This window comes from Leucoraja erinacea, chromosome 10 (genome assembly GCF_028641065.1).
Source record: "Leucoraja erinacea ecotype New England chromosome 10, Leri_hhj_1, whole genome shotgun sequence".
Lineage (NCBI taxonomy): Eukaryota > Metazoa > Chordata > Chondrichthyes > Rajiformes > Rajidae > Leucoraja > Leucoraja erinaceus.
In genome coordinates, this window is record NC_073386.1 from 44,634,457 (window position 1) to 44,658,628 (window position 24,172).

At 40.0% G+C, this 24,172-nt stretch overlaps 1 protein-coding gene across 1 annotated transcript in view; it reads right to left on the minus strand.

The window, feature by feature from the left end:
• Positions 1-20,883, minus strand: part of alg6 (ALG6 alpha-1,3-glucosyltransferase) — a 45,426-nt gene extending 24,543 nt beyond the window's left edge. The window contains exons 1-8 of the mRNA XM_055642089.1: positions 20,736-20,883; positions 18,017-18,101; positions 17,388-17,477; positions 15,518-15,606; positions 11,333-11,412; positions 6,920-6,984; positions 5,486-5,668; positions 3,363-3,498 (exon numbers count right to left, since the gene is read on the minus strand). Coding sequence (XP_055498064.1) covers positions 3,363-3,498; positions 5,486-5,668; positions 6,920-6,984; positions 11,333-11,412; positions 15,518-15,606; positions 17,388-17,477; positions 18,017-18,101; positions 20,736-20,817 — 810 coding nt within the window. The 5' untranslated portion in view covers positions 20,818-20,883. The remainder of the gene's footprint in view (positions 1-3,362; positions 3,499-5,485; positions 5,669-6,919; positions 6,985-11,332; positions 11,413-15,517; positions 15,607-17,387; positions 17,478-18,016; positions 18,102-20,735) is intronic.
• Positions 20,884-24,172: the final 3,289 nt, after the last annotated feature.

Genomic DNA, 24,172 nt, shown 5'->3' on the forward strand with positions numbered 1-24,172 from the left:
GAGTTATAGGGAGAGTTTGCACAGGCTAGAACTTTATTCCTTGGAGTGGAGGAGGATAAGGGGTGATCATCAGAGGTGTATTAATTCATGGTGGAAATAGATAGGGTAGATGCACGGTCTTTTACCCAGAGTAGGGGAGTCCAGAACCCCCAGAGATCATATGGTGAGAGAGGAAAGATTTAATAGAGTCGTGAGGGGCAACTGGTTCACACCTGGTGGGTATGGATCTAGCTGCCGGGGAAGGGGGATGGGGGGGAGGGTAGTTGAGGCAGATACTATAACAACAGTTAAAAGACATTTGGACAGGTACATGGATAAGAATGATTTAGAGAGATATTAACCCAACACAGTATCAGCAGATTACTTCTGATGGGGCATCTTGGTCGGCATGGGCTGAAGGGCCTGTTTGGCTGAAGGGCCTGATGCCATGCTGTATGACTATGAATCTGCTAGCTGCACTACTGTGCCTCTCCTAGTTTTGATCTTGAACATGAAATCTATCATAAATAATTTTTCCGCTACACGTGGAAAATAGCCCAAAGACCAAAATGTTCTTGTCCCACAGTGGTAGATTTCCAATTTTGCTATGCATATATTTTGTCATTTGGAGCAGTTTATTAAGGGTTTTTCAGGTTTATACTGTAGCTATTATGCAGTTGGTTTTCACGATCCACAGTAAAGTCCAGCAGTTTTCTCTGAAATACGCAGAGATTGCATCATCAACATCTGGCAAAACACAAATCAAATAACAGCCAAGTAATTCTGACCAAGTCCCGAGGCTAAAGAGCTGAAAGGAAGGAGAAAAAAAACCAAGAGATGTGTGTCTGTACAGATTGCAAGGAGCTTTATAGACAAGGTGTATTGGATTCTGCAATCTAGTCAGCTGGTGCTGTACTGGCCAAGATCTGATATTTCAAAAGTTAACAGCGCTATCCCCTCCTATCGTTCCATTGACTATGAAGTGTCCTTGAATTTTAAGTAGTGTTAATATCTGTTGCAAAATTCTTTCCCAAATCAATACAATAAATACATTTATCTAACAATCATGGATTATTTCTCCACACAACATCATGCTACATTTTTCCTAAATATCAATGATTTATCCTTCATTCACATGATATGGAAATCCCTACAACTCCCCCGAGGTCAATTGTACTTCACTTCATTAGATGAATGTACTGCTATGTAGACTGACCACTAAGCACACAGTCTGTCAGTCCTGCACATTCCTTCTCGCTAACATTTGGAGCACGGCAAAATCTGGAGGCGCCGCCCTGCTGGCGAGTCAACCACATAGCTGGGGCTTGGAGTCACAGTTAAGTCAAGGTGGACATCAGCAGTCTGATGGTTTCTTTTGAGATTAATCAGTAGATTCAATACCACATTACTAACATCAGCTTGTTGTATTCCAGTTCTACCGCCCTAATTAACTATATATTAATTTGAACTATCACTGGATCAATAATCCAAGACTATGTATTATTAGCCTATTAACATGAACCTTTAGTGACAGTGGCCAATGAACGTCAGAGTAATTATATGCAAAGCACTTTTGAAGATCAACAAGAGATGTGATAAAAAAGATTTGCAGTGGCACAACAACATATCTTTCTTCCAGAGCACTGAAATGTAATTCTTGCTTGAATCTGCACACTTCTCCAAAGCATGCTACATGACAATTGAAACTTAACCACAACTGAAGTCCATTAAAATAGATTCCTGCAAATACTTAGCAAATGGTATCTGATTAAACCAAGAGCAGAAGAAAGCTGTAACAAGTTATAAGATATTTTACTACTGAGCAAAGCAATTGAACATATACTAACCATTACAATAGATGTGCTTAATTACCATTTTTATTGCATACTGCCACAAGTTGGTGTGTGAAAAAATAACAAAGCTACCACTTGTGGAATAAATACTCCCCCCCCCCCCCCCCCCCCCCCCCCCCACATAGTTCTAGACCAGGCAGACATGAAAGCTGCAGGTTTCATTCTCGATCTGTGCTGAATTACAAAAGGCAACTGCAGAGATTTGTTTGTGCATCCAGAAAGGGAAATGTTGCTTCCAATTGTTTTGATGGACATTTGGGATGAAGAAAAGAGAATGCCTGCTTCCTATGTTTTTCAGTGGATCAAGTGCAAAGTACTTGTATATCCTAGAGAATGGCCATTGATTCAGTATCACAAGTAGAGTGGTGATTTTTAGTGTCTGGAAGGGGCCAGCATCTGCGATGCCACAAATACATGGAACCCCCGACAGCTGCACCACTTCCACTCGAACATGCAAACAACATCAGAATCAAAATAAATGAACAACTACTAAGACTTTAACACAGGTTTCATGTTCCATAGTTATTTCATTCATTCTGTTGAATTAAAAAGCATTTGTAAAAGAGAACTTGACCAAGTTGTGATCAAGTGCTCTATCACTGATTTGTTTGCTGTTAAGTCCAGCAAAGTTATTGCTTACAGCACACCAAACACCAAAATGGCAGAATAATGTGTGGCACTAACATTCACAGGCCTGACTGAGTCAACAGAATCTGTGGTGTTTACGATACAAGTGCACGCCAATTTCAAGGGTTACGTTTGAGCCAAATTGGTTCTATAAATGGGCTATCTGTGGAAGGCTATGATATCAGTATCAAGAATGCAATATCTGATACCTCTATTCAAGACAGGAAATAGAAACGGCAGAGACAGTTGTCAGTGTCACAACTGGAGGGGACATAACTTCACAGGCAAGCTGGCCACGCCTCAGACTGATGGAATAATTTCCCTCATACATGGCACAGATAGAATATCAGCCCCGAATTTGATGAGGACACGGAGAAAGGTTAGAAGGTTAACGCTTGACGCATTCTACAAACAAACTGAGCAGATATCAATTTTATGGCTGAACGTGTAATTTACACATCAGCATATTTTTAAACAGCAATTGGAGATGCCTAACTTGTCACTAACTTGCTAACGCTAACAATTTCTCAAGTTCGCCCTCACCCATGTCCAAATAAGTATTTGACGCAAGACTTTTACACCGTTGCTGAGCTAATATTATCATTGAAATGTTAATCATGGAGATTTTATGATGAATTTGTTGTTAGGTGAGGATAGTGGGCTTTGCACCTTAGGTTTAGTTGGATAATTGGGCTCATAAGCATGGTTCATTTTGTTGACCTGGTAAAAGATCTTTTTTCAACATTCCCAGTGCTTCTGCAACATGAGGAAAAATACCAAATTGGCATTATTTCCGAGTTACATTATGGCTTGAAATGACACGTGCCGTTACAATCTCCAAGAGCTGTAAATGGTAAACATCTATAATAAATCATATAGTTACCAATAATCTGCTGAACGCACCTCAAACAAACCTCTATCCACTGGGAAAATCCTTCGAATCACCTGCAGACACTGTTGGAAACTGGTGAGGAAGGGTAGCCAGCAACAAGCAAATGAAATCAACACCACAAGGGTAATTTTGAGCAATTGTTTTAACCTACAACAGAAGAGAAAAAAAATGGTTTCTGGTATAATTAAAGTTTATTTCCATCTCTTGGGCACTAATATCCACAATGAGACAAAAAAACCCATATTACATCTTCTCCCCAGATTGAATTGAAGTGCACAGCATAGGTTTCATATCATTTATATATGTAAAAGAATGTCACAGTGGCTTCACTTTGTCTATATTGCACTAGCCCACAACATTACCCACACCCCTCTCTAAAAAAAACTGTTTCCTACCTATGCTCCAACACTCTTTGTACACTTATGTTCTATAATGACTATGACAGGGTTTGACAAGCAAATATTTCAGCCAATATGTAAACATGATTGTCAGCAGCCTTATCTTTCCTTATCCCTGCAACACCTAGCCCAATTATATGAAAGCATAGGTTTATTATTAAACATTAATAATTTAGCAATTAATAATAATTAAGCAATTACAGTATCCTATGACAACTTAAATAATGACAAATCAAATTAAAAACAATCAATATCTTATTTCATCCTTGTGCTTTATTAGTAATATCAACATGTTTACCTTTGCCTAATTTCCTATAAACTGAGTTGCTCCGCAATTTCTGAGGGTTATTAGTCAAATACACAAGTATATGTCCTGTGTCGCACTAAGCCAAATCGGATAAGAAGGACAAATTTCCATCCTGACATTGGTGAACCAAATGTGGTTATATAACGATCTGAAGCTACATCATCATCATTACTGATTGCAGCTCCTTATTCTTTACCTATTTAATTAATTACATTTAAATTCTACAGCTGCCCATGTTGGAATTGAAACTCAAGATCATTAGTTCAGATCGATGGATTGGTCACCCAATAGCAAAACTGCTACGCTATCGTTCACCATTCATGGTGTTTAGATGCAACATGAAACATAGCAACTGAATGCATTAATGAAACTTTAAGTTGCTTTGGACAATTTTTCCACAAATACTTCTCAAAATTTATAACTCAATGACTTTAATGATAACATCTAACCAATCAGAAAGCTGTAGATTTAAAACTACTTCTGGACTTCAGCACAATCTAAGCTTACGGTCCAGTGCAGAACTAAGGGGTGCTGAGTTGTTATAGGTGCTGCCTTTTTGAATAAGGCCCATCTCAGATGCCCAATGCCCTGAACGATATTCATTCTTCAACCAAACGAAAAGAATAAGTTCTTTATCTCAGTTACTTGTATTTTATTTCTTGCAATGTGGCTTGAAACTTGCAACATCTGATAAAACCTACTCGGTTAATATTTTGTGTAAACTGGCCGTTAGGCTTCCCCACTATAACAACATTTTTTAAATATTTTGTGGCTATGAATTACTTCTGGAGATCACAGAGTCGTGACAGGATTTACATAAGACAATTACAATTAATCACTATATAACGCTCTTATTTTCACCCCAACACTCAGAATACATTGACTCAAGATGGGTTGTAGTTCTGAACAATATCACCAGCTTTCCAATATCTTGTACATGGTCACTGTACATATCCATGGTTTCACAATGAGTGACAATAAGCTTTTCAACTTTGTGTTATATCAGGCAAGTCCATTTCTGTTCTTGTGCTGTTCACCCCTCCCTGCTCCCTTCATCCCTGGAGTAATTTAACTCTATTCTGTGTTCAGAGTCAAGTTACAGAATTTATATCACTGTTTCATCAGAGATAATAACACACAGATTTGAGACTGTCCAATCTACAGCCTATTCCACAAACTGTGTTAGTCACAATTAAAATAGTTTTTGGCCGGCATTATACAACTCTAATCAAGACACCACAAAATTACTCTTATTGTCCACTGAAGGTTGTAAAGACATATTTGAAGAATAACTAATATTCTAAAAAGAAGGCTTGCCTTTGTATTTAAGCTATTTACAGAACAATGGCAAAATAGAAACATTTGCAAACCTTACTTGATCCATTTGACACAGCACAAACTAAAATACCACTCCTTTTCAGTTACTCACCCTCCATTTTTCAAGTTTCTTAAACAGCTTCCAAGGAGATAACAGAAGAAAGGCGGCGCATGGTAAAGCTCCATTTGCTTATAATTAAGGGCCATGCAAAATGCCACTGACCCTAAGAAGACCCGGTCATTCAAAAGGCCCAGCACCCCCCACAGGATGAGGCCCAGGCTAATGCAGTTGTATGTGTTGTCATGATAAGGATTACACACAAGTATTGACGAAGGCCAAATATGGAATCAAACCAAAGTCCCCAGCTTTCACAATAGAAACGTTTCCAGAAGAATATCATTCAACATTTTCAGAATTTATTATATAAATAGGACTAAGATAAAGTGGGCGGACAGATTAACTGAATAATAGCCTGAAAACCAACCAAATAAAAACAATTAGGTTACAATCATGAGGTGGTATTTTGCATCAGTTTTATTACTATTGTAGTGTTGTCAGGCAGTATATTTTTGATCCATTAGGTCATGGAGTCAGAATCATCGAGCACACCAACAGGCCCTTCAGCATCCACGCTGACCATGAAGCACCCACCATACCACTTCCATTCTGCCTTTTACATTCCGATTAACTGTTGCTTCCCTGATTCTATTTTCACCCACCTGCAAAAGGAGCAATTTACAGTAGCCAATTAACTTACCATTCAGCATGTCTTTGGCACATTGGAGAAACCAGAACACTTGGAGGGGGCCTGTGCAGAAACAGGAACAACATGCAAGCTCCACAAAGATTGCACCCGGTTTCTGATCCCATGAGGCTGGTGTGGGACACTGTTGCCTTCCCAGGGTGAAAATGGCAAGAAAACAAATCTGTCCTCAACCATCACACATATTTCCCTAGAAGTCCATGATGAGCAATTGGTAGCTAAACCCACTATCTTTTTTTCTCCCTAAATCATAAGATCATAAGTGATAGGAGTAGAATTAGGCCATTTGGTCCATCAAGTCTACTCTGCCATTCAATCATGGCTGATCTATCTCTCCCTCCTATCCCCATTCTCCTGCCTTCTCCCCATAACCTCTGACACCCATACTAATCAAGAATCTATCTATATCTGCCTTAAATATATCTGCTGACTTTGCCTCCACAGCCTTCTGTGGCAAAGAATTCCAAAGATTCACCACCCTCTGACTAAAGAAATTCCTCATCTCCTTCCTAAAAGAATATCTTTTAATTCTGATGCTATAACCTTTAGTCCTAGACTCTCCCACTAGTGTAAACATCCTCTCCACATCCACTCACTCGATCCAAACTCTAGATTACCAATTTCAACCCATAAACTCAGTAAAGGCGAGGAACTGACCCTGAGATCAGCTGACCCCATATGGCCTAGTGCCACATCATGTTGGACAACTGCCAATGAAACACAGGGAAGCTGTTCGTGTTACCGCATTTCTTTTTAAATGTAGCTTCTATCAGTAAGGATATTGAAAGTGGCCATGATCAATAAGAATGAGTCCAGGATACAATAAGGCACACAGCAAAAACGATACCTGTAAAAAAGGAAAAGTACAGCTTATAGGTTTGAAATTTCTTTCACATATTAAGTTAGCATCAAGTGTGTATTTAGATTCAGTGGCACAGAATCATGGCTCAGGATAAGCAATTGATTTCAATTTTCCCCACGCAAGCAATTTTCTCTCCATTTCTTCTTATTATATGAAAACGTTCAGCAAACATTTTATTATACTCTGCAGTGCATCACCCAAGAAGTCGTGTTGCACATGGCATAATTAGTTTGAAACTACAGAAAATGGTTGAGTTTAATCTACATTTACCAGTGAAGATATGACCAATTCCAAAAGGGCCACTGATATTGATCATGAGTTGGGAACATTGACTAATTTTAGCCCTCGGCCTAAATGCAGATGCAAAGGCTTTTATTTGGTCAAAATTGACTTGCTATATGGTTTAATTTGCTTCATGTTACATTAAGGCACCAAATCATACATGTATCTCGCATCTCAGTGCTCATTCTTCCCCAGTTAAGTCTAATAACAGGTGTAATTGTTAATTAGCCATGGCAGCCACCTTAGTCAAGACTGCACCTGATGAGGTTTTCTGACCACAGGGTGCTTGGCAATGGAGCCCAGTCTAAACCTCAAGATATAAACAGATATTACTACTGCGGTGCTCATCTGAAATCTGAAATCGATTAGCAATTAAATTGAAGGAACCATTCAGTCCCTCAAGTCTATCCTATTATTCATCTGTAATGTATCTGTTTATCTACATTGTCTAATTGCAAATTCAGACACAAATTTGAAGTTTGATTTGTTTGACTCTGTATCATCTTGCATGATGCAGTTAAACTAAAGAGGGTGCTAGACAAAACCATGCGATAAACCCAATGTATCTTCTACTCAACAGTGCAAGTGGCCATGAATGCAATAACTCAGCAAACAGAAGCTGCCACCTAATTGGATGTGGAGTACATTTCTCCATGCAAAATGCAAAATAAAAAGTAACATTATAATTTTTTTGGCAAGAACTTTGCACTGTACTTCATTGAGAACTCAATACGCAGTGAAGCAGATATCGTGGAAAGCTCCAAGTTCCACTCGTGGAATGTGTAAACGGATCTCAACAGAACTTGTACCAACGGCATTAACTCTGCCCTTGGGTAGAGGAAGGGGTGAGAGTCGTAGGGTCAAATCAAGCAGGGCACCTGCAAATAAATATTTAACGTTTGTTGGCAAAGGAGAAGGTTAACAGCAACACCAGGACAAAATTAGACTCAACCATTATGCGCTCCACGGTCAAACATGCTGCTGTTTATTTGCGTTGGAAAAAGTGACTCTTGTTTAAGGTAGTGCAGATCATCGAGGATTAGAGAGAGCCTTCAGGAGAAAGTGGTGAAATGAAATATTCAAAGATTAAAAAAAACATTTGCGTTCTATATTTTGGTAAGGAATATCATAAGCTTGCCAGGGATTTGTGCCCCATGACATGGTACGAAGCGGTATTGTGTGATTTTAGACACACAACGCAGATGCTAATTTAGGAACACTTACTCACTGCGCACGGCGAAGAGCGTGAGGCAGTCAATGCACAATCGCAGCTGTTACCTTTATATGAACAACTCTGATAATTACATGGAATGAACAATAAATGAATGTCATTACTGCCCCCTCAGCTGTTGATTGCCTTGGTTGTCTCCACCATCCAACATCCCCCCCCCCCCCCCCCCCCCCCCCCCCTTCCTTCCTTCCCCCCCACCCCCAACCAGCTTCTCCCGCATACTTCTCAGGAAACGATTTCAAAAATTGTTTACCAGCCAAGCAGATCTGGTTTCATGGCATATCTAGTTTGCTTGTTATCTTGAAGCAACCACCATAGATCAAGGAAGCCTTCACCTTGACTTTTATCAGCATTTAGAGCATGTTAATGATTTGGTTATGTTGTTTCAGTATACAAAAATACCAGTAAATCTAATGATGATTCTGTAATGTGACAGAATTTAAAACCTCAAGGCAGTTTCAAATGATATTATCTTCAAGTCAAGCGAGTGTTGCCAAGAATGATCTTCACTTGTTCCACGGCCACGTTCCAGAGGATTTAGCTGAAACTCTCCACCCATGTCGAAATCAGTCACCTTCACCAAAATGTTAAACCATATTAAATAATTTGGTTGGTTCAAAACTGCATGGTAATCAATCCGTAAAAATGATACCTTGTTTTCCCACACACCCTCCTTCACCGAACATTGCGTTTCCTCCCTCCTCTAAGACTAACCACTGTTTTTTTTTTAATATATGCTTCCACTAGTGTCCTTGGACCATGTAGGTATTCATCACTTGAGCCTACATAGTGTCAACATGCTATTTCCCTGACAGGAAGCTGGCTCATCACTCTGGAGTGCTAACCTCCCTTCACCCAACACATGTCCATAAATGCATAAATATACACACACACACAGATAGAGATTGGGAATGAGAGCTTCTCTCTTGGCAATTTGCTGTCAACCGGTAGAAACAAGGAACTGCAGGAGCACAGTCAGAGATGTTCCACTCAAAGACATTGTGGACAATATAATCTTTTCCAATAGTCACCGGACATGGGACGAGGATTCAATTTTATTCTCAGTATCCTCTTGTGACCTCTTCCTTATTTATTTACTGTGCATCTACCACTCTCTTTAGATGTATTTGGGAACATTGTGCATTGTGAAAGGAGCAACAAAGCGCTAAGTTGAATGCACTACAACATTTCACAGACTTTGCATGTCAAACACACTGCTGCATATTTTGATACTTCAGTCCGTTGTGCACTTAATTTACTGATGCAAGTTCTGAATAAGGGTCCTGACCTAAAGCCTAACCTACCCATGTTGTCCAGGGATGCTGCCTGATTGCTGAGTTCCTCCAGCATTTTCTTTCCTTCACTATCAACTTACAGCGCACAGAATGTTGATTCCCACCAGCATATATCTGCAGCCAACCAACCCCATCCCCGCACACAGTTAAAACCAAATACTTGAAGCGGAAATTTATCATCTTAGTTCAATCTAGGCTTGTTGAACTTGGAAAAAGCCTCGATTCAGCAGTGCACTTAATTCAATTACCCCATTACACTATCAATATCTTGAATTAGTGATGATTTAATGGACTGAAGTATCAAAGTATACAGTAGTGAGTTTGACAAGGGTTTTAATAAAAGCCCGTGTGAAATGTTGTAGAGCATTCAACTTAGTGCGTTGTTGCTCCTTTCAGAAAGCACAACGTTCGCAAATACATCACAAGAGAACTGTTGTTGCACGGTAAATAAATAAGGGAGAGGTCACAGGAGGATACTGAGGATAACAAATCCTCCCAAATCAAAATGACTATTGGAGAATATAATATTATACATTGAGTGGAACATCTCACTGTGTACTTTGGTTAGATTTGCTCCCATAGTTTATATGGGTATAATCTTTTTATCCATGAGACTGACAAAAGTGAAAGTGAATAACAGTGAAGTTGAGAGCCATCTTGGACTACAGGCTAAATGGTTAAGAAATATGTAGAGGAATAAAGGAAAGTGAATTAAATTAATGGCAAGTATTAAGGAAATAAAGAGAGATGAAAGAAAAATCTAATTAAGGATTTTTTTTAATGAAAAGAAAAAAAAGTAAAGAAAATATCAAGTTTTAATTGAAGTCTCCATAATTCACAGTTAGAAGGAACAAAGGCTCTGTAATTTAATTGTTCACTTTCTGGACAAGCAAAGTTGTCTGGCTGTCATTAATGGTTATGATGTTATTAAAGGGTACTTACACTGTTAATTACTAGATTAACTTTCTGTGGTGAGTTTAATAGCTACTTAATGTGCAAATGTAGCAATTTGAAATTCACATGGTAGGTAAAGGCAAGATGCTTCTTATGTGAAGCTAACAGCAGTGTGGTGGAAATTGTCCAGTGGAGTGTGGCTATTTGCAATTCAAAGGATCTCTCTTATTCACATGACCATCTAAAACAGAAGCGACAGACCATACACAAGCGCGTTCTACCATTTGATAAGACCGTGGTTGATCCTGATCCATCAAGGTCCTCCCAGATCCTCATCTCTTTTCATTCTCTTAGTTTCCATAAATCTACCAGAGTACTCAATATACTCCACAACTATCTGAAGTTGAGAATCCAGAAGTCTCATGATCCTAAGTTAAAAAAACTCATTTTAGACATGCCCAATTGGGCAACGAAAGTTGCTGGACAATTTTTACATTAATAGCCTGGTGCATCGTTCATTTTCTCTTATGTTGTTTTCACAATATAGCCCATTGCTTTCACAAAGACAGGAAAGAGTGCCACTATGTTTCAAGTTTGCAATTGCCAGAGTAACATGGAGTACAGTGCCTACCTTTGTGGCCCATGGACCTTCGCAGAGATGCACGTAGTAAAGGATCGCTGGAACATACACAGTGATGTCTGCAACAACCACTGAACAAAATAGACAGCATGTCAGTACCGTATACAAGAATCTTTAAGAATAAAAGCATCAAGACCCAAATGTGTGTGGCACAGTGATGCAATCAGTAGAGCTGCTGCCTCACAGTGCCAGAGACCAGGGTTCGATCCTTAACCCAGGTGCTGTGTGTATGTGGAGTTTGCAGGCTCACCCTGTGACCCCGTGGGTTTTCTACAGGAGCTCCAATTTTGTTCCACATCCCAGACATGCGAGTTTGTAGGTTAACTGGCCTCTGTCAATGTTCCTAGTGTGTACGGACTGAGTGAAAGTGGGATAGCATAGCACTAGCGTGAATGGGTTGGCTAAAGGGCTCAGTGGTCGGCATGGACTCAGCGGGCCAAAGGGCTTGTTTCCATGCTGTATCACTAAACTAAATTAAAATAGGGCAACCCCATCCCACAAACACAACCTTTGATGATATTCTTCAAATATTGAACCCACATCTTGTCTGCTTTAGCAAGTTTCCGTAGTAATTTGCTCGGCACGGACTTGTAGGGCCGAGATGGCCTGTTTCCGTGCTGTAATTGTTATATGGTTATATGGTTAATATCTTAACACTATTTCAAAGGTGCTAGTCATTGTATTGTACTTCCTAAAATAGCCACTGAATTCATCATGTTTGCTGTACACAACCAATGTAAGCACAACAACATACTTTTCATCACTGGGAGAGGTTTGTCCAATTAATAACACCTGGGATCAATGATCAGGAAGCAGTAATCATTTTGATGCTTTCCCTTTCCTCCTCCAAAAATTCCAGCACATCACCCTGATCAAAACCATGCAGCCCTGCACAGGCAACCGCTACCACTGAGTATATGTTGGCTTGGATGGAGTGTGGATTCATAAACCCAGTTCTCTTCTGGGCTCCATTTGTTTGCCTTTGCTGCATCTTCCATGAACTTCTTAAAAAAAATTCTCATTTTCATTTGTGAATTACTGTATATCATTAACTCAACATTCAAAACCACATGACATAGGTTTTTCCTTATTTTCACCTCTATTTATGTTAAAACACTTTCTGATTTCATTCCTGTACGATCACAAACTTGGTCTACCAAATAGACAGGGAACTCAGCTCAATTCCTTGTGTATGAAAATTCGCACTTGCTTTTACCTCCTAATTCCTGGGCATGTAATAGTGAATGTGAAAATGGTTTAGCAGGCCGCAGCAACCCAATGTAGAAATGTAGAAACAAAGAACTGCAGATGCTGGTTTATACCAAAAATATGCGATACAAATTGCTGGAGTAACTCAGTGGGTCAGGCAGCATCTCTGGAGAAAAACGATGAAGTGGCCTGACCCAAAATATCCTTTTTCTCCAGAGACACGGCTTGGCCCGCATTTGGAGTTACTCCAGCAATTTGTGTCTATATTTCACAGTGACGTAATATTCAGTAAGGTGACCTTGAGGAATGACATAGCAGCACTATGGGTCAAGCTGCTGCATACGTCATTTCATTCACTCCTGGTGCTTTGGTCTCTCTCAGGTTAAACACTTACAGGTGAGAGTGCGTGCAATGCGTGCAGGCAAGGAGGGGAGAGTTCATTTTGATCTTGATAGTCAAATCCTTGTGATGCAGAAATTCAGAACTAACTGGAATAATTACTGGCTCTCTCAGGTCACAAGGAGAAATGGGAAAAATCTGTGTTGGTGCAGTAACTGATATTTATTGCAGTATATCCAATATGCCATGTTTCCTTTAGATTTCTGAGGCTGTTTTATTTTTTTTTGTTCTACTATGGGTTAAGTCAAATATTTCATATCATGGGGGCCGTTTATCTCAAAACAGCTCAATATATTCAATCCATGCTGTGTCCTCCATCTCTCCACAAATCCAAAATATCTTATCAATGTTCAAGGAACTGTCTTTTGCTTCCTTCTATTGATGCACACTATGGCTTAAAGTGTTGAACTCTGGATCTATATCGTATTGTAGTGGTTCACTTATTGTGGATGGGATTCATTGCGTCCAAAACTCAGGCCAAAGCAACTTGGGGAAAGCTAGAGGTTCCCTGCTTAATGCACTGGTTGGAAACCAGTAATACGAGTCATTTGCACTCTCGTGCAGGAAGGAATTATCACCTCACTCACAGGCATCCTTAGATATTTCAGATTGAACTTTAATCGACTAGTTAAACTTTTCACTTGTGGAACAGGGAGAAAAATAACATTTGTCTTCCAGCCCGTTAGTCCACGTGACCTGTGGAATTCTCAAGGTCACCAAGTGAACAGGTGTAAATAACTGCTGACATAGTCCACAGGGCTGAGTGTACGACTGCAGAATGCTCAGCCTCAGGCCATTCCCAGGAACAAAGTTAGATTTATTTTTCCTCCAGTCTTCAAATAAAATCTGCACAAGATTCAACATCACATACATTGATCCACAACCATCATAAATGTATACCTTCCAAAACAGTTATATTGTTTATTCCTTATTATAATGAAGATATCTTTGTGTGATTTTCCCCATGTATTTATTGCTAATGTCTCAGTGTTTGTCATTCCTACCCACATGTTCAAACCATAAGCTGCCTTAGTAATGCTGCCACAGGTGCTGTACAAATCTGTGCATATTGGATACTCCATTGCTGGCATCAACAGTCTGAGTATCCACCTTCTTCACTGCCCTCACTGTAAAGATGCTGATTATGGGTGTTTCAGTAAAGCACCTGGTCAATGATACCCCATAGAAGATGGTGGAGCTCTCGACAAGAGTGGTGTTGACAATCAGGATTTATGGCTCATGGACACAAAATACTGGAGTAACTCAGCGGGACAGGGAGCATCGATGGAGAGAAGGAAAAGGTGATGTTTCCAGTCGAGGCCCAAGGGTCTCGATCTGAAACGTCACCCAGTCCATCCGTGCTGGCGACTGCGGGTGCTCAGGAGGCCCCGACCACGGGTGGACATTTGGGAAGATCGGCGGGGAGGCTGGCTGGACTATGGTACCTTCCTCAACTTTGGTGCCACTGTGGGGTTATGTTGTGTCATGGACTTCTGTGTTTGTACTTTAAAAAAATATATATATTTATTGTCTTCTCTAGCTGTTTTTAAGTCACTCCTGAAGACATATCTATTCTCCGTGGCCTTTGTAGACCAGTGAGGTGTTGAATTGTTTATTAACTTTATTTGCTTGGTTTTGCTGCGTGGTTCGTACTTGTGTTTTATGTATTTTAATTTATTGTTTGGATTTTCGTATGTAATTTTATGCGCCTCGTGTTAATTGTATGTTCTGTTGTTCTGCCTGTTTTATGATGTCTTGCTTGTTTTCTTTTTTCTGTACAGCACTTTGGTCAGCTTTGGTTGTTTTTTAAGGTGCTTAACAAATAAAGTTATTATTATTATTATTATTTATTTTAATGTTACTTGACTGTAAGGAAAATCCATTTCGTTGTCTCTTATGAGATAATTACAATAAATTGAATCCAATCCAATGAATAATACTTGACAGCCCGCCTGAATACTCTAAAGTCACACGGCATCAAAACAGGCCATTCAGCCCACAACATCAGCACCGACCAGAAAGTACCCATCTATGCTAATTCCATTTTTTATGCACTCACATCCCCATCAACCACCTGCCACTTTACAATATGGACAATAGACAAAACCAATTAACTTACCAATCAGGATGTCTTTGGCACATTGGAGGAAATAAGTGCCATGGGGAAACCCATGTGGTTTCAAGGAAAATGGACAAACACTCCACAGACAGCACCCAGGGACGAGACCAAACCAGATGTCTTAAACTGGGAGGCAACACTAATCACTGAACTGTTGTGCCACTTCCCCTCCCCCTCCCCCTCCACTCTTATATTACTGAATTAACATGGAGCTTTGAAAATGGAAATCAATGGAATCATAATCAAAACAGATCCGTCTGATTTTATGTTGGAAGAACATCACTGATGAAGCAATCTGGAGGGGTAAAAAATGTTTCAATCAGGTATTCCTAAGTATCATAACCTAGCTTCAACCATTTATGTATTGCTTTTCTTTCTTTCCATCCACCCCCCCACCCCACCCCACCGCTCCAACAAGATTTGAAGTTATCTCTGAAATTTTTAATTACCTGTTGATCTCATGAAGAGTTTGTGCTTGTCGCTCTCATACCCGTGGGATGTAAAAAGAGCAATCCATTCAGGATCTATTAATTCAGCTCTAGGTTAAAATTAAACAAAATGGTCATTCTACATTTTAAATAATGTGCACCCCGAGGAAAAACATCCAAATATTAATATTTTCTTTTTGCCCACTTATTTTCCTCTTCTGCACAACACGAAATAACTCTCGAAATGAAGGCATACAATGATTTAATCAATTGCACAACCTTTAAATTGGAGTCTAAATGGATCGACCTCTGAGCTCCAACCGTGGGACTTTAACATCATGGAGCTCGCGGTCTCTAGTCAGAGACCGACATCGGGAACTCCAAGGCACGGGAGTTTCGACCGCCCCGACCCGGGAGCTTGGACGCCCCGACGCGGGAGCTTCGACCGCCGGCTGCAGGAGCTTCGATCGTCCCGACAGATGGTTCGACTGCCCAGACTGCGGGAGAATAAAGAGGAAGAAGATTGGACTTTTTCGCCTTCCATCACAGTGAGGAATGTGGGGAATCCACTGTGGTGGATGTTCATATTAACTTTTATGTAGTTGTGAGTCTTGCTGCTTTTTTTTCGTATGGCTGTATGGTAATTCTCATATCACTGTACTTTAATTGGTACAAGTGACAATAAAAGGCCTTTGAAACCTTTGAATGGAAGAGCCTGAACTGCCCTCAACCATTGAAGAATTCAATCAAGCTGCTTGCTCTCAGAGATTCATGACTAATTAATAATGCGCAAGATGTATGTAAAATTCCACTCGAGTTTTGCGTGAAAAATTAAAGTACATAAGACTGGTAGCATCATACTGGCATCAATTGAAAATTGGTTGACAGAGAGGAAACGGAGCAGTGGCAGTAAACATGCTGTTTGGGGTGACAGGTAACAACAAGTGGAGTACTGCAGGAATCAGTGATTGTGCCCAGCTCTGGGTCTTACTACATTTTTTATTCTCGGTTGTGAAGTGACCAATTTAAAGTACACATGTAAGTTTGGTCTCCCCATCTCAGACATCAGATACTTGCCACAGAGACAGAACAACAAAGCAACGGTTCACTAGACTAATTTCGGGGATGGTGGGGCAGTCATATCAGCATTGGATCAAGTTTAGAACAACAAAAAGGGATTTCATTGGAACATACATAATTCTGCCTGAGCCCGACAGAATGGATGTACAAGGATGTTTCCAATGACTCAGGGGACTAAAACAAGGGGTCATAGATTAAGGGTGCAGGGAAAAGTACTTAGGACTGCAATGAAGATAAATTTATTTAAGGATGGTGGACCTGTATAATTCTCAATAACAAAAGACTCATGGAAGTCAAGTCACTGGATCTATTCGAGAAGGAGGTGGATAGATTTCTAGACACCTTGTGGGGTACAGGAGGTAGGCAGGGATATGGCATTGGGGGATTAGCCATGATTGTATTGAACAATAGAGCAGGCTCAAGAGGTCGGGTGGTCTTCGCCCATTCTTGCTTTTCTGTTAGAGCTGCTACTTTAAGTGGGTTGAACAATCCCAGAACCCCATGGACAAGCCCTTCACCACAACATATCATTTGCAGTATACAGTGGGGCTCATTTTTAATGCCATTAATGACTATTCTTCATCTACAAATTTGGAGAATAGCATTAACATCAAAGCTTGCATATAATGTGAACAAGGCCATGAATTATCCTAATCTCTACCAAGTTGATGCTTTTGCACTGAAACATGAAAGGAGCAGGAAGAGGTCAGTCACTGATCAAGAGCTCAAAACTTCACTTATTTGGCATTAAAGATTTCCGATGAATAATTTAAAATACCAAATTGTCCTACCATTAACAGAATGAACTTACACATATGCACAAAGCAAACTGTGGTAGGCAGTAAAAGGTGGATAATCAAGACCCCAGTACTCAAGATCATTGTTGCTTGTATTGAAATACCTGAAGAGAGAAACAAATCAATGTTAAAGTCAATATATTCAGTAATAGCCGATACTCGGATTGCTTATAAAGCATATATTTCAGCAAGTTAATTTATTAAATTACAATATTTTAAATGCACTGTCAGAGGATATGTAGGTAATGCCACAGAATCACAATTCTCTAAGATTAAGTAACAGGTTTCTTTCTCAGCAGGGCACCTCTAATGGTACAGCAAGTAAGATCATGCTGTAGTCCAGTGGAGAGAAAGTCAGAGATCACACACATGCACAATTGCCAATAGCTCCTTCTGGTAAGTGGGATTATGATTATGATGCTTTCCAAAGGTATAATAGCCTCTCAACATCCCTTGTATACAAATAAATTAATTGGAATATGAAAACGTTTCAGAAGTAACATAATTGTTGGGGTAGTCTGGAAGAGGGAAAGGGTTGGGGGAGGAGGGGGAACATTTTTATTTCTTCATTATATCATATATTCTAGAGAAAACCCTCAATTACGATTTTAACATGTTAGTTAATTGCATTGAGGTTACAAACCATTCATCGACGGGTAAATTGAATGTTATCTCCTGCCAGTGTCTCTGTGCTTCATAATCGCCGTACATCGGTGGTTTACCAGCACCTGATGATGGAAAAACAATGTAGAGATAACATCAAAAGGCGTTCTTGGCCAAATCTACTCTTCTGAACTGTTTTGCATTCATGTGCGAAGTGAAAAATGCAGAAAAGGAAGTAAATTAAATTAATTGAAGTAAATTAATGATTTTTCCCAAAATAGTTACAGTGTAATTTCAGTAGAGAGGAGAAAACACTGGCCAAGTTTCTTTAATTAAACATGGTATTAAGTGAGTAGACTAGGTTCTTCAACAGTATACATTCTCCTATTGTGTCAAAATTACACATGTAAAAAATTGATGATGTCAACATGCTTTTTGTTTCAGGACAAAGAACCAACAATGTTAAAAAATGGGAAAATGTGCGATCAAACCCCAGCGACAACTTACAGAACAGTTTAGAGAGATGACTAATAATGTGGTCTTGGTTCATAAATAACGAGAAGCCAAATAAATATAGAAGCAACAAACTGCTAATATGATGAATTTCAAAACCATGGACCATGGGAGATTCAGTGAGAAAGGTGGCGGTGGTGGTGGGAAGAACACTGTTTTAAAAACAAAGATGCTGGTCTATAAAAATTAAAAAAGTATACGGGTAGATATGCTAATGTCAAGCAGTAGTGTCGCAGTAAAGCAACATTCAGCAGTTGGAGGATCAGAAAGCAGAGAAAAGGCAAGCTAACGGCAACTTCACAATTTGAAAATTGCTTGTGGAACATTTTAGGAAGTATTGGGAAAGATGTACGAGCTATATTTACAGAACCATGGGAAACAAGCAATTTTAGTGAATTTGTAATACTCCAACCGATTATTGTCATAGGCAATAGCACAGATACAGTGCGGTACAGTGAAAATCTTGCTTGCAGCAGCATTATGGGCAGACTCAAGACAACATACAAAACTAATTATACAAGATTATAAAATTATAAAAGACTGTGCAAAAACAAGCTATTGGAGTTCGAAAAACATGTCCGTGATAAGTACATGAGATAGTCCATAGTGTTCCATCATTGAGGCAGAATTACGAGTTGTGCAGGTTGGTTCAAGAAGTTGATGGTTGTAGGTAAATAACTATTCCTGAACTTTGTGGCATTGGATGGCAAGATTCTATACCTCCCGCTCAATGCTATCAGCAAGAATATAGTGGAGATCCTAGATGTGTTTGTTGGTGGGGAGGGCCATGCATGTGATGGACTGGGCTGAGTCCACCACTTCCTGCAGAGTCTTGCATCGCTGTGTGTTGGAATTTCTCTGCCAGGCCATGATGCAACCAGTCAGAATACCTTCTGTAGTGCAACTGTAAAGATTTGTTAAAGTATTTTGTGACATGAAGTATTGATTAAAATATATTTTTTTTTTAATCTGTGCGTTGCATTTACAGATCTGCTAAAGTACTGCAAGTAATGATTTAATTGTTCTGCTGTCAGTACATATGACATTTAAGTACCATTGATTCTCTTGCTGAATCTCTTTAAACTACTAAAAAAGTAGAGGAGCTGCCACATCTTCGTATCGTATCCAGCTATGGCTAGTCCCAGGATGGGTCATCTGAGATGTTAACACCAGGAATTTGAAGTTGCTAACTCTCTCCACTCTCGGCCACCAAGGAAAACTGCTGCAAGGTCTGACCACCCTTTTCTGAAGTCAACAATGAAGAAGGGTCTCGACCCTAAACATCACCCATTCCGTCTCTCCAGAGATGCCGCCTGTCCCGCTGAGATACTCCAGCATTTTGTGTCTATCTTCAATTTGTTTTTTTGGTTTTGTTGATGTTGCATGACAGATTGTTGATGTGGCACCATTCAACCAGCTGCTCTATCTCCCTGTGGAAACAAGGAGCTTCCGTCTGAAGAAGGAACCCGACCCAAAATGCCACCCATTCCTTCACACCAGAGATGCTGCCTTTCCCGCTGAGTTAGTCCAGCAATTTGTGACTATCTTCGATGTAAACCAGCATCTGCAGTTGCTTCCTACACATTTGTTACCAATGCGCATTGATTGAGGTCAACTGTTGAGAAAGTCAAGGATCCATTTTCAAAGGGAGGTGTAGAGACCTCGTTCTTGGACCTTGCTGATAAGTTTGAAGGGGACGATTGTGTTAAACACCGAGTTGCAATCAATAAACATCAGTTTGACGTAAATGATCTTCATGTCCATGGCAACCAGCGCAGGGTGGAGAGCCACTGAAAATAGGATCTGGACCTGTACATCCAGGTGATTCCTAGGTAGGAGTTGATTTCCATCACACCCAACCCCTTGTCGCACTTAATTTCAATGAATGCAAATACTACCAGATTCTAGTCATTGAGGCAGTTTTGAACACCAGACCACAGCAGCAAAAGGTTGAAGAAGTCCTTAAATACGCTAACAAGCTGGTCTGCACAGGTCTTTAGCACTTGGCCAGGTAAACTGTCTGGGCTGGAGGCTTTGCATGGCTTCGCCCTCTTGAAGGATGCTCAGAAGGCAGATTCTGAAATAGAAATCTGATGCAGGGTCTCGACCTGAAACATCCACAATCCAAAAAAGTAAAGACCGTTGTTCACCTTCCCAGCCCATGCACTACCACCATCATCCTCCTCCTCCTCCTACCATCCCTCTGGCTGATCAACAGAGTCAGTCAGGACTCTCTCAGCACTTACCTGAGTATGAGTTCAGAGACACTGCCCAGCGCACTGTGAAGCTGACCATGAGCACCAGGGCAACCATACTCGATATCTCCATGTTAAAACGAGCAGCTCCTCACCCCCTCTCCCTCTCCCCTTCTCCCTCTCCCTCTCCCCTTCTCCCTCACCCTCTCTCCTTCTCCCTCACCCTCTCCCCTTCTCCCTCACCCTCTCCCCTTCTCCCTCACCCTCTCCCCTCTCCCTCTCCTCTCCCTCTCCCCTTCTCCCTCCCTCTCCTCTCTTATCCTCTCTTCTCTCACTCCGCCCTGCCCAGCCGCCGCCTCCTTATCTTCCTCTCTTCTCTCCTCTCCCTCTCTCCTCCCCTCCTTCTCTTCCTCCTTCTCCCCTTCCCTCTCTCCTCTCTTCTCTGCCCAGCACTTCCTGAAGCCCGCGCATGCGCTCCGAGCCGCTTTGCTGGCGGCCGGCGCCAGGCAATGACGTAGGGCTGAGCTGTGAGTCCCAGGGAGAGGTTGCTCTATCTATCTGTCTGTCTGTCTGCAATGAGTCGTTTGTGTCAGCCTTATCTGATTTAAATTCTGTAGAACCCACCTCGTGTCACTTTCAAATATAAACATTAAAATGGTTTAAATTATCATCGGATAACTGCAATCCTTGCATTTTATAAAACGTTGTTAAGCTGCAATTGACAGCTGTAACTATTTCAGAAGCTGCTTCAATCCCAACTGCAAGAAACTGCATTTTAAATATCGCATTAGAGTTTTATTTCACATTGACGCATTTAGTAAATTTCGTGGTTATATCAGAATGGATAAATAAGAAAGATATTTAAATTCTCATTAGGTTCGTGGCATGATTTTATAAATGTGTTGTGTTATAATTGTTTGTCGCCCTTTGCACTTAAAGGCGTGTGAATGACTACCAATACTGATGAAGAACAGACGAAGAAAAACTGGGAGAGAAGCTATAAAAATAGACGGTGGAGTGAACCACGCCGATTATAGAACTGCATGTGTTTCTTACATTAAGCCAGACAATTATTAATAAGTGGGCAATGAGATCAGGTAGTTCATGAAAACAGGATTTACCTACACTCATAAAAGTTCACAACCATAACTCCAATCGAATGGTGGGGAAAAGACGCAATTCTGCAACGATCGTTTATGACAATGAGTTGAGTTCTATCGCCAGATTGTTTTTAAACTTTCTGCAAGGCTTCCTTGTATTGCTGCCAAAATTAATATTATTTTAACCTCATTTGTCATCATACGTTATAATGGAACCGGTTGAAGCAATTAGTTTTATCTAATTAGATGTCTCATACATAACCTCGAATATATTTAAGTTGAACTGGATATTGACAAGATTTGAGAATGATATTTAATTGAATTTCCTAGCTTTAATACAAAAGTAGAACAATTTAATTGGATCCGTTTTCATTTATTCTGATGAGACTATCGTTGCTGATTACTTTTCGTTTTTTCCATCTTATGATAATTCCTCGCGTACAGAATTGTTCTAGCGCACAATATAGCTCGTTTGTAAGTTTTAGTGAATTATTAAAATTATTTTTAAAATCATTTCATGAAAATGTTCAAGGGTTTTGCTACCGTGAGTGTGCTGACCTAAAGTCCAACGACGTCTATGTTTTGTTTGTTTAGAAGTTGAAGTGAAATGGAACTGTTCTCTCTATTAGCATGAATGTCATTGAATGTTAACGTCAGCTTCTGACAGCTCAAATTATTCTTTATATTTCAATGTCGTCAGCTGCACTATATCGACTGACGTATTTATCAAGGCTCATACATTAAAAATAGTTGTTAATATCCAGCAATCATAGATGCCATGAACAACGCGCACAGATCGTGTGTACTTGTTTGTGTGTAAAATAGATACATCGTGATCATTCATTTGAAATTCGCTCGGTGAAATAAGTTAATTCGGACATGTTTTAATAATAATAATAATAATAATAATAATAATTACATTTAATTTCGGACTCAAGGTCCAGACAAGGGACAACATTACATAAAAATGCATTGCATTACATATTAAAAAACATCATAAAGTACATATAAATTCTTAGTATATCACTTATAAAAGCATCATAAATTATATATTAAAAAAAAACACAATACATGAATTAAAATCCAGAATAAAAATAATGACCAATGTCCTACAACGAGACAACGATACCAGTGTCTGCACAACTTGGATTCGTAGCGTGTAGTGCTAAACCTTATGTTTGACAAGGCCACAATAATTACATTTTTAGAGTCATTTATCCTGCAGATGAATTTCTTAGGATAGCTTCTAAAGTACTGACTCCTGCAGCCACAAACATGTTACTAGCATTAAACCATCTAGGTTGCCTTAGCAGTGTTCTCATGGCATCATTGTATGACACCCTTAGTCTCTGCAAACTTGTCTTTCCATAGTCCAACACTATCAAATCTATCAGATAAATCACTCCCAGGTGCATATGTTTCACTGACAATATTTTAAAATACACCCTTTTATCCCATTGCCGCCAAATAATTGTAAATAGTACTCTCGAAATGCATTTAGAAGCGGGAGAGATATTCCTGGCACTTGGTGGACATGTGTCTAAGAACGCACCAGCCATAAGTAGCACACCTTGACTCAAGGGTTGAACGGCGTGAATTATCCTGTTGGTTATTCACAACTGAACTCAATGGTATTGGAAATACAGAAACTGGGGTCAACATTTTAATTAAATTGCCTTTCTGGGCATAGGTACGAGCTAACGAGAAAAGTGCAGGTAAAAGTGATGGTGAAATAACCCCAAATAATTATTTATTTAGGTTAACAATGAGAGTTGGTTCTATTTGAAGTCTCTTCTTGACTATGTGTGGTCGCTAAAGATAGCGCTTAACTTTTTACGTTGATATATTTTAAACACCGGTGCCAGTGGATGGGATTTGGGAATGGATTTTGCTCAGTTATCGCTTTATTTACGAGCTCGCCGTGCAGTCGATGTGGCCAGCCACTGACTGCAGGATCGCCTACTCTTCCAATCCCACCACCCAGCAAAGGGTCGGCGGATTTTTGAAACAAAATCATACTGATTTCCTCACATTGAAACCTCCTGGTCATAGAGCCCGCTGAGTAAAGGTTACATTCACGTGTTAAATGCAGAAGTAGTTGGGACCCGGGCAAAGGAGGCCACAGCCTTTCTCAAGACTCACTCCGAAAATAACCTCCCGAACATACCTACTAAATTAAATGTTGCTTCTGTTTACAATCACGGGCAACTCTTCAGAAAATTCGAAACACAATTCTAACACAGACAAATGCGCACATTTACGATTTGCCTGCATATTTGGATGGCACGAGTTAAACTTTTTATTTGCTCTTCTGTTGAAAGTACCTCTCGGACAGTTGTTAACATTTCAGACATTTCAAGCACATTCCGTAAGTGCCATCTAGTGCTC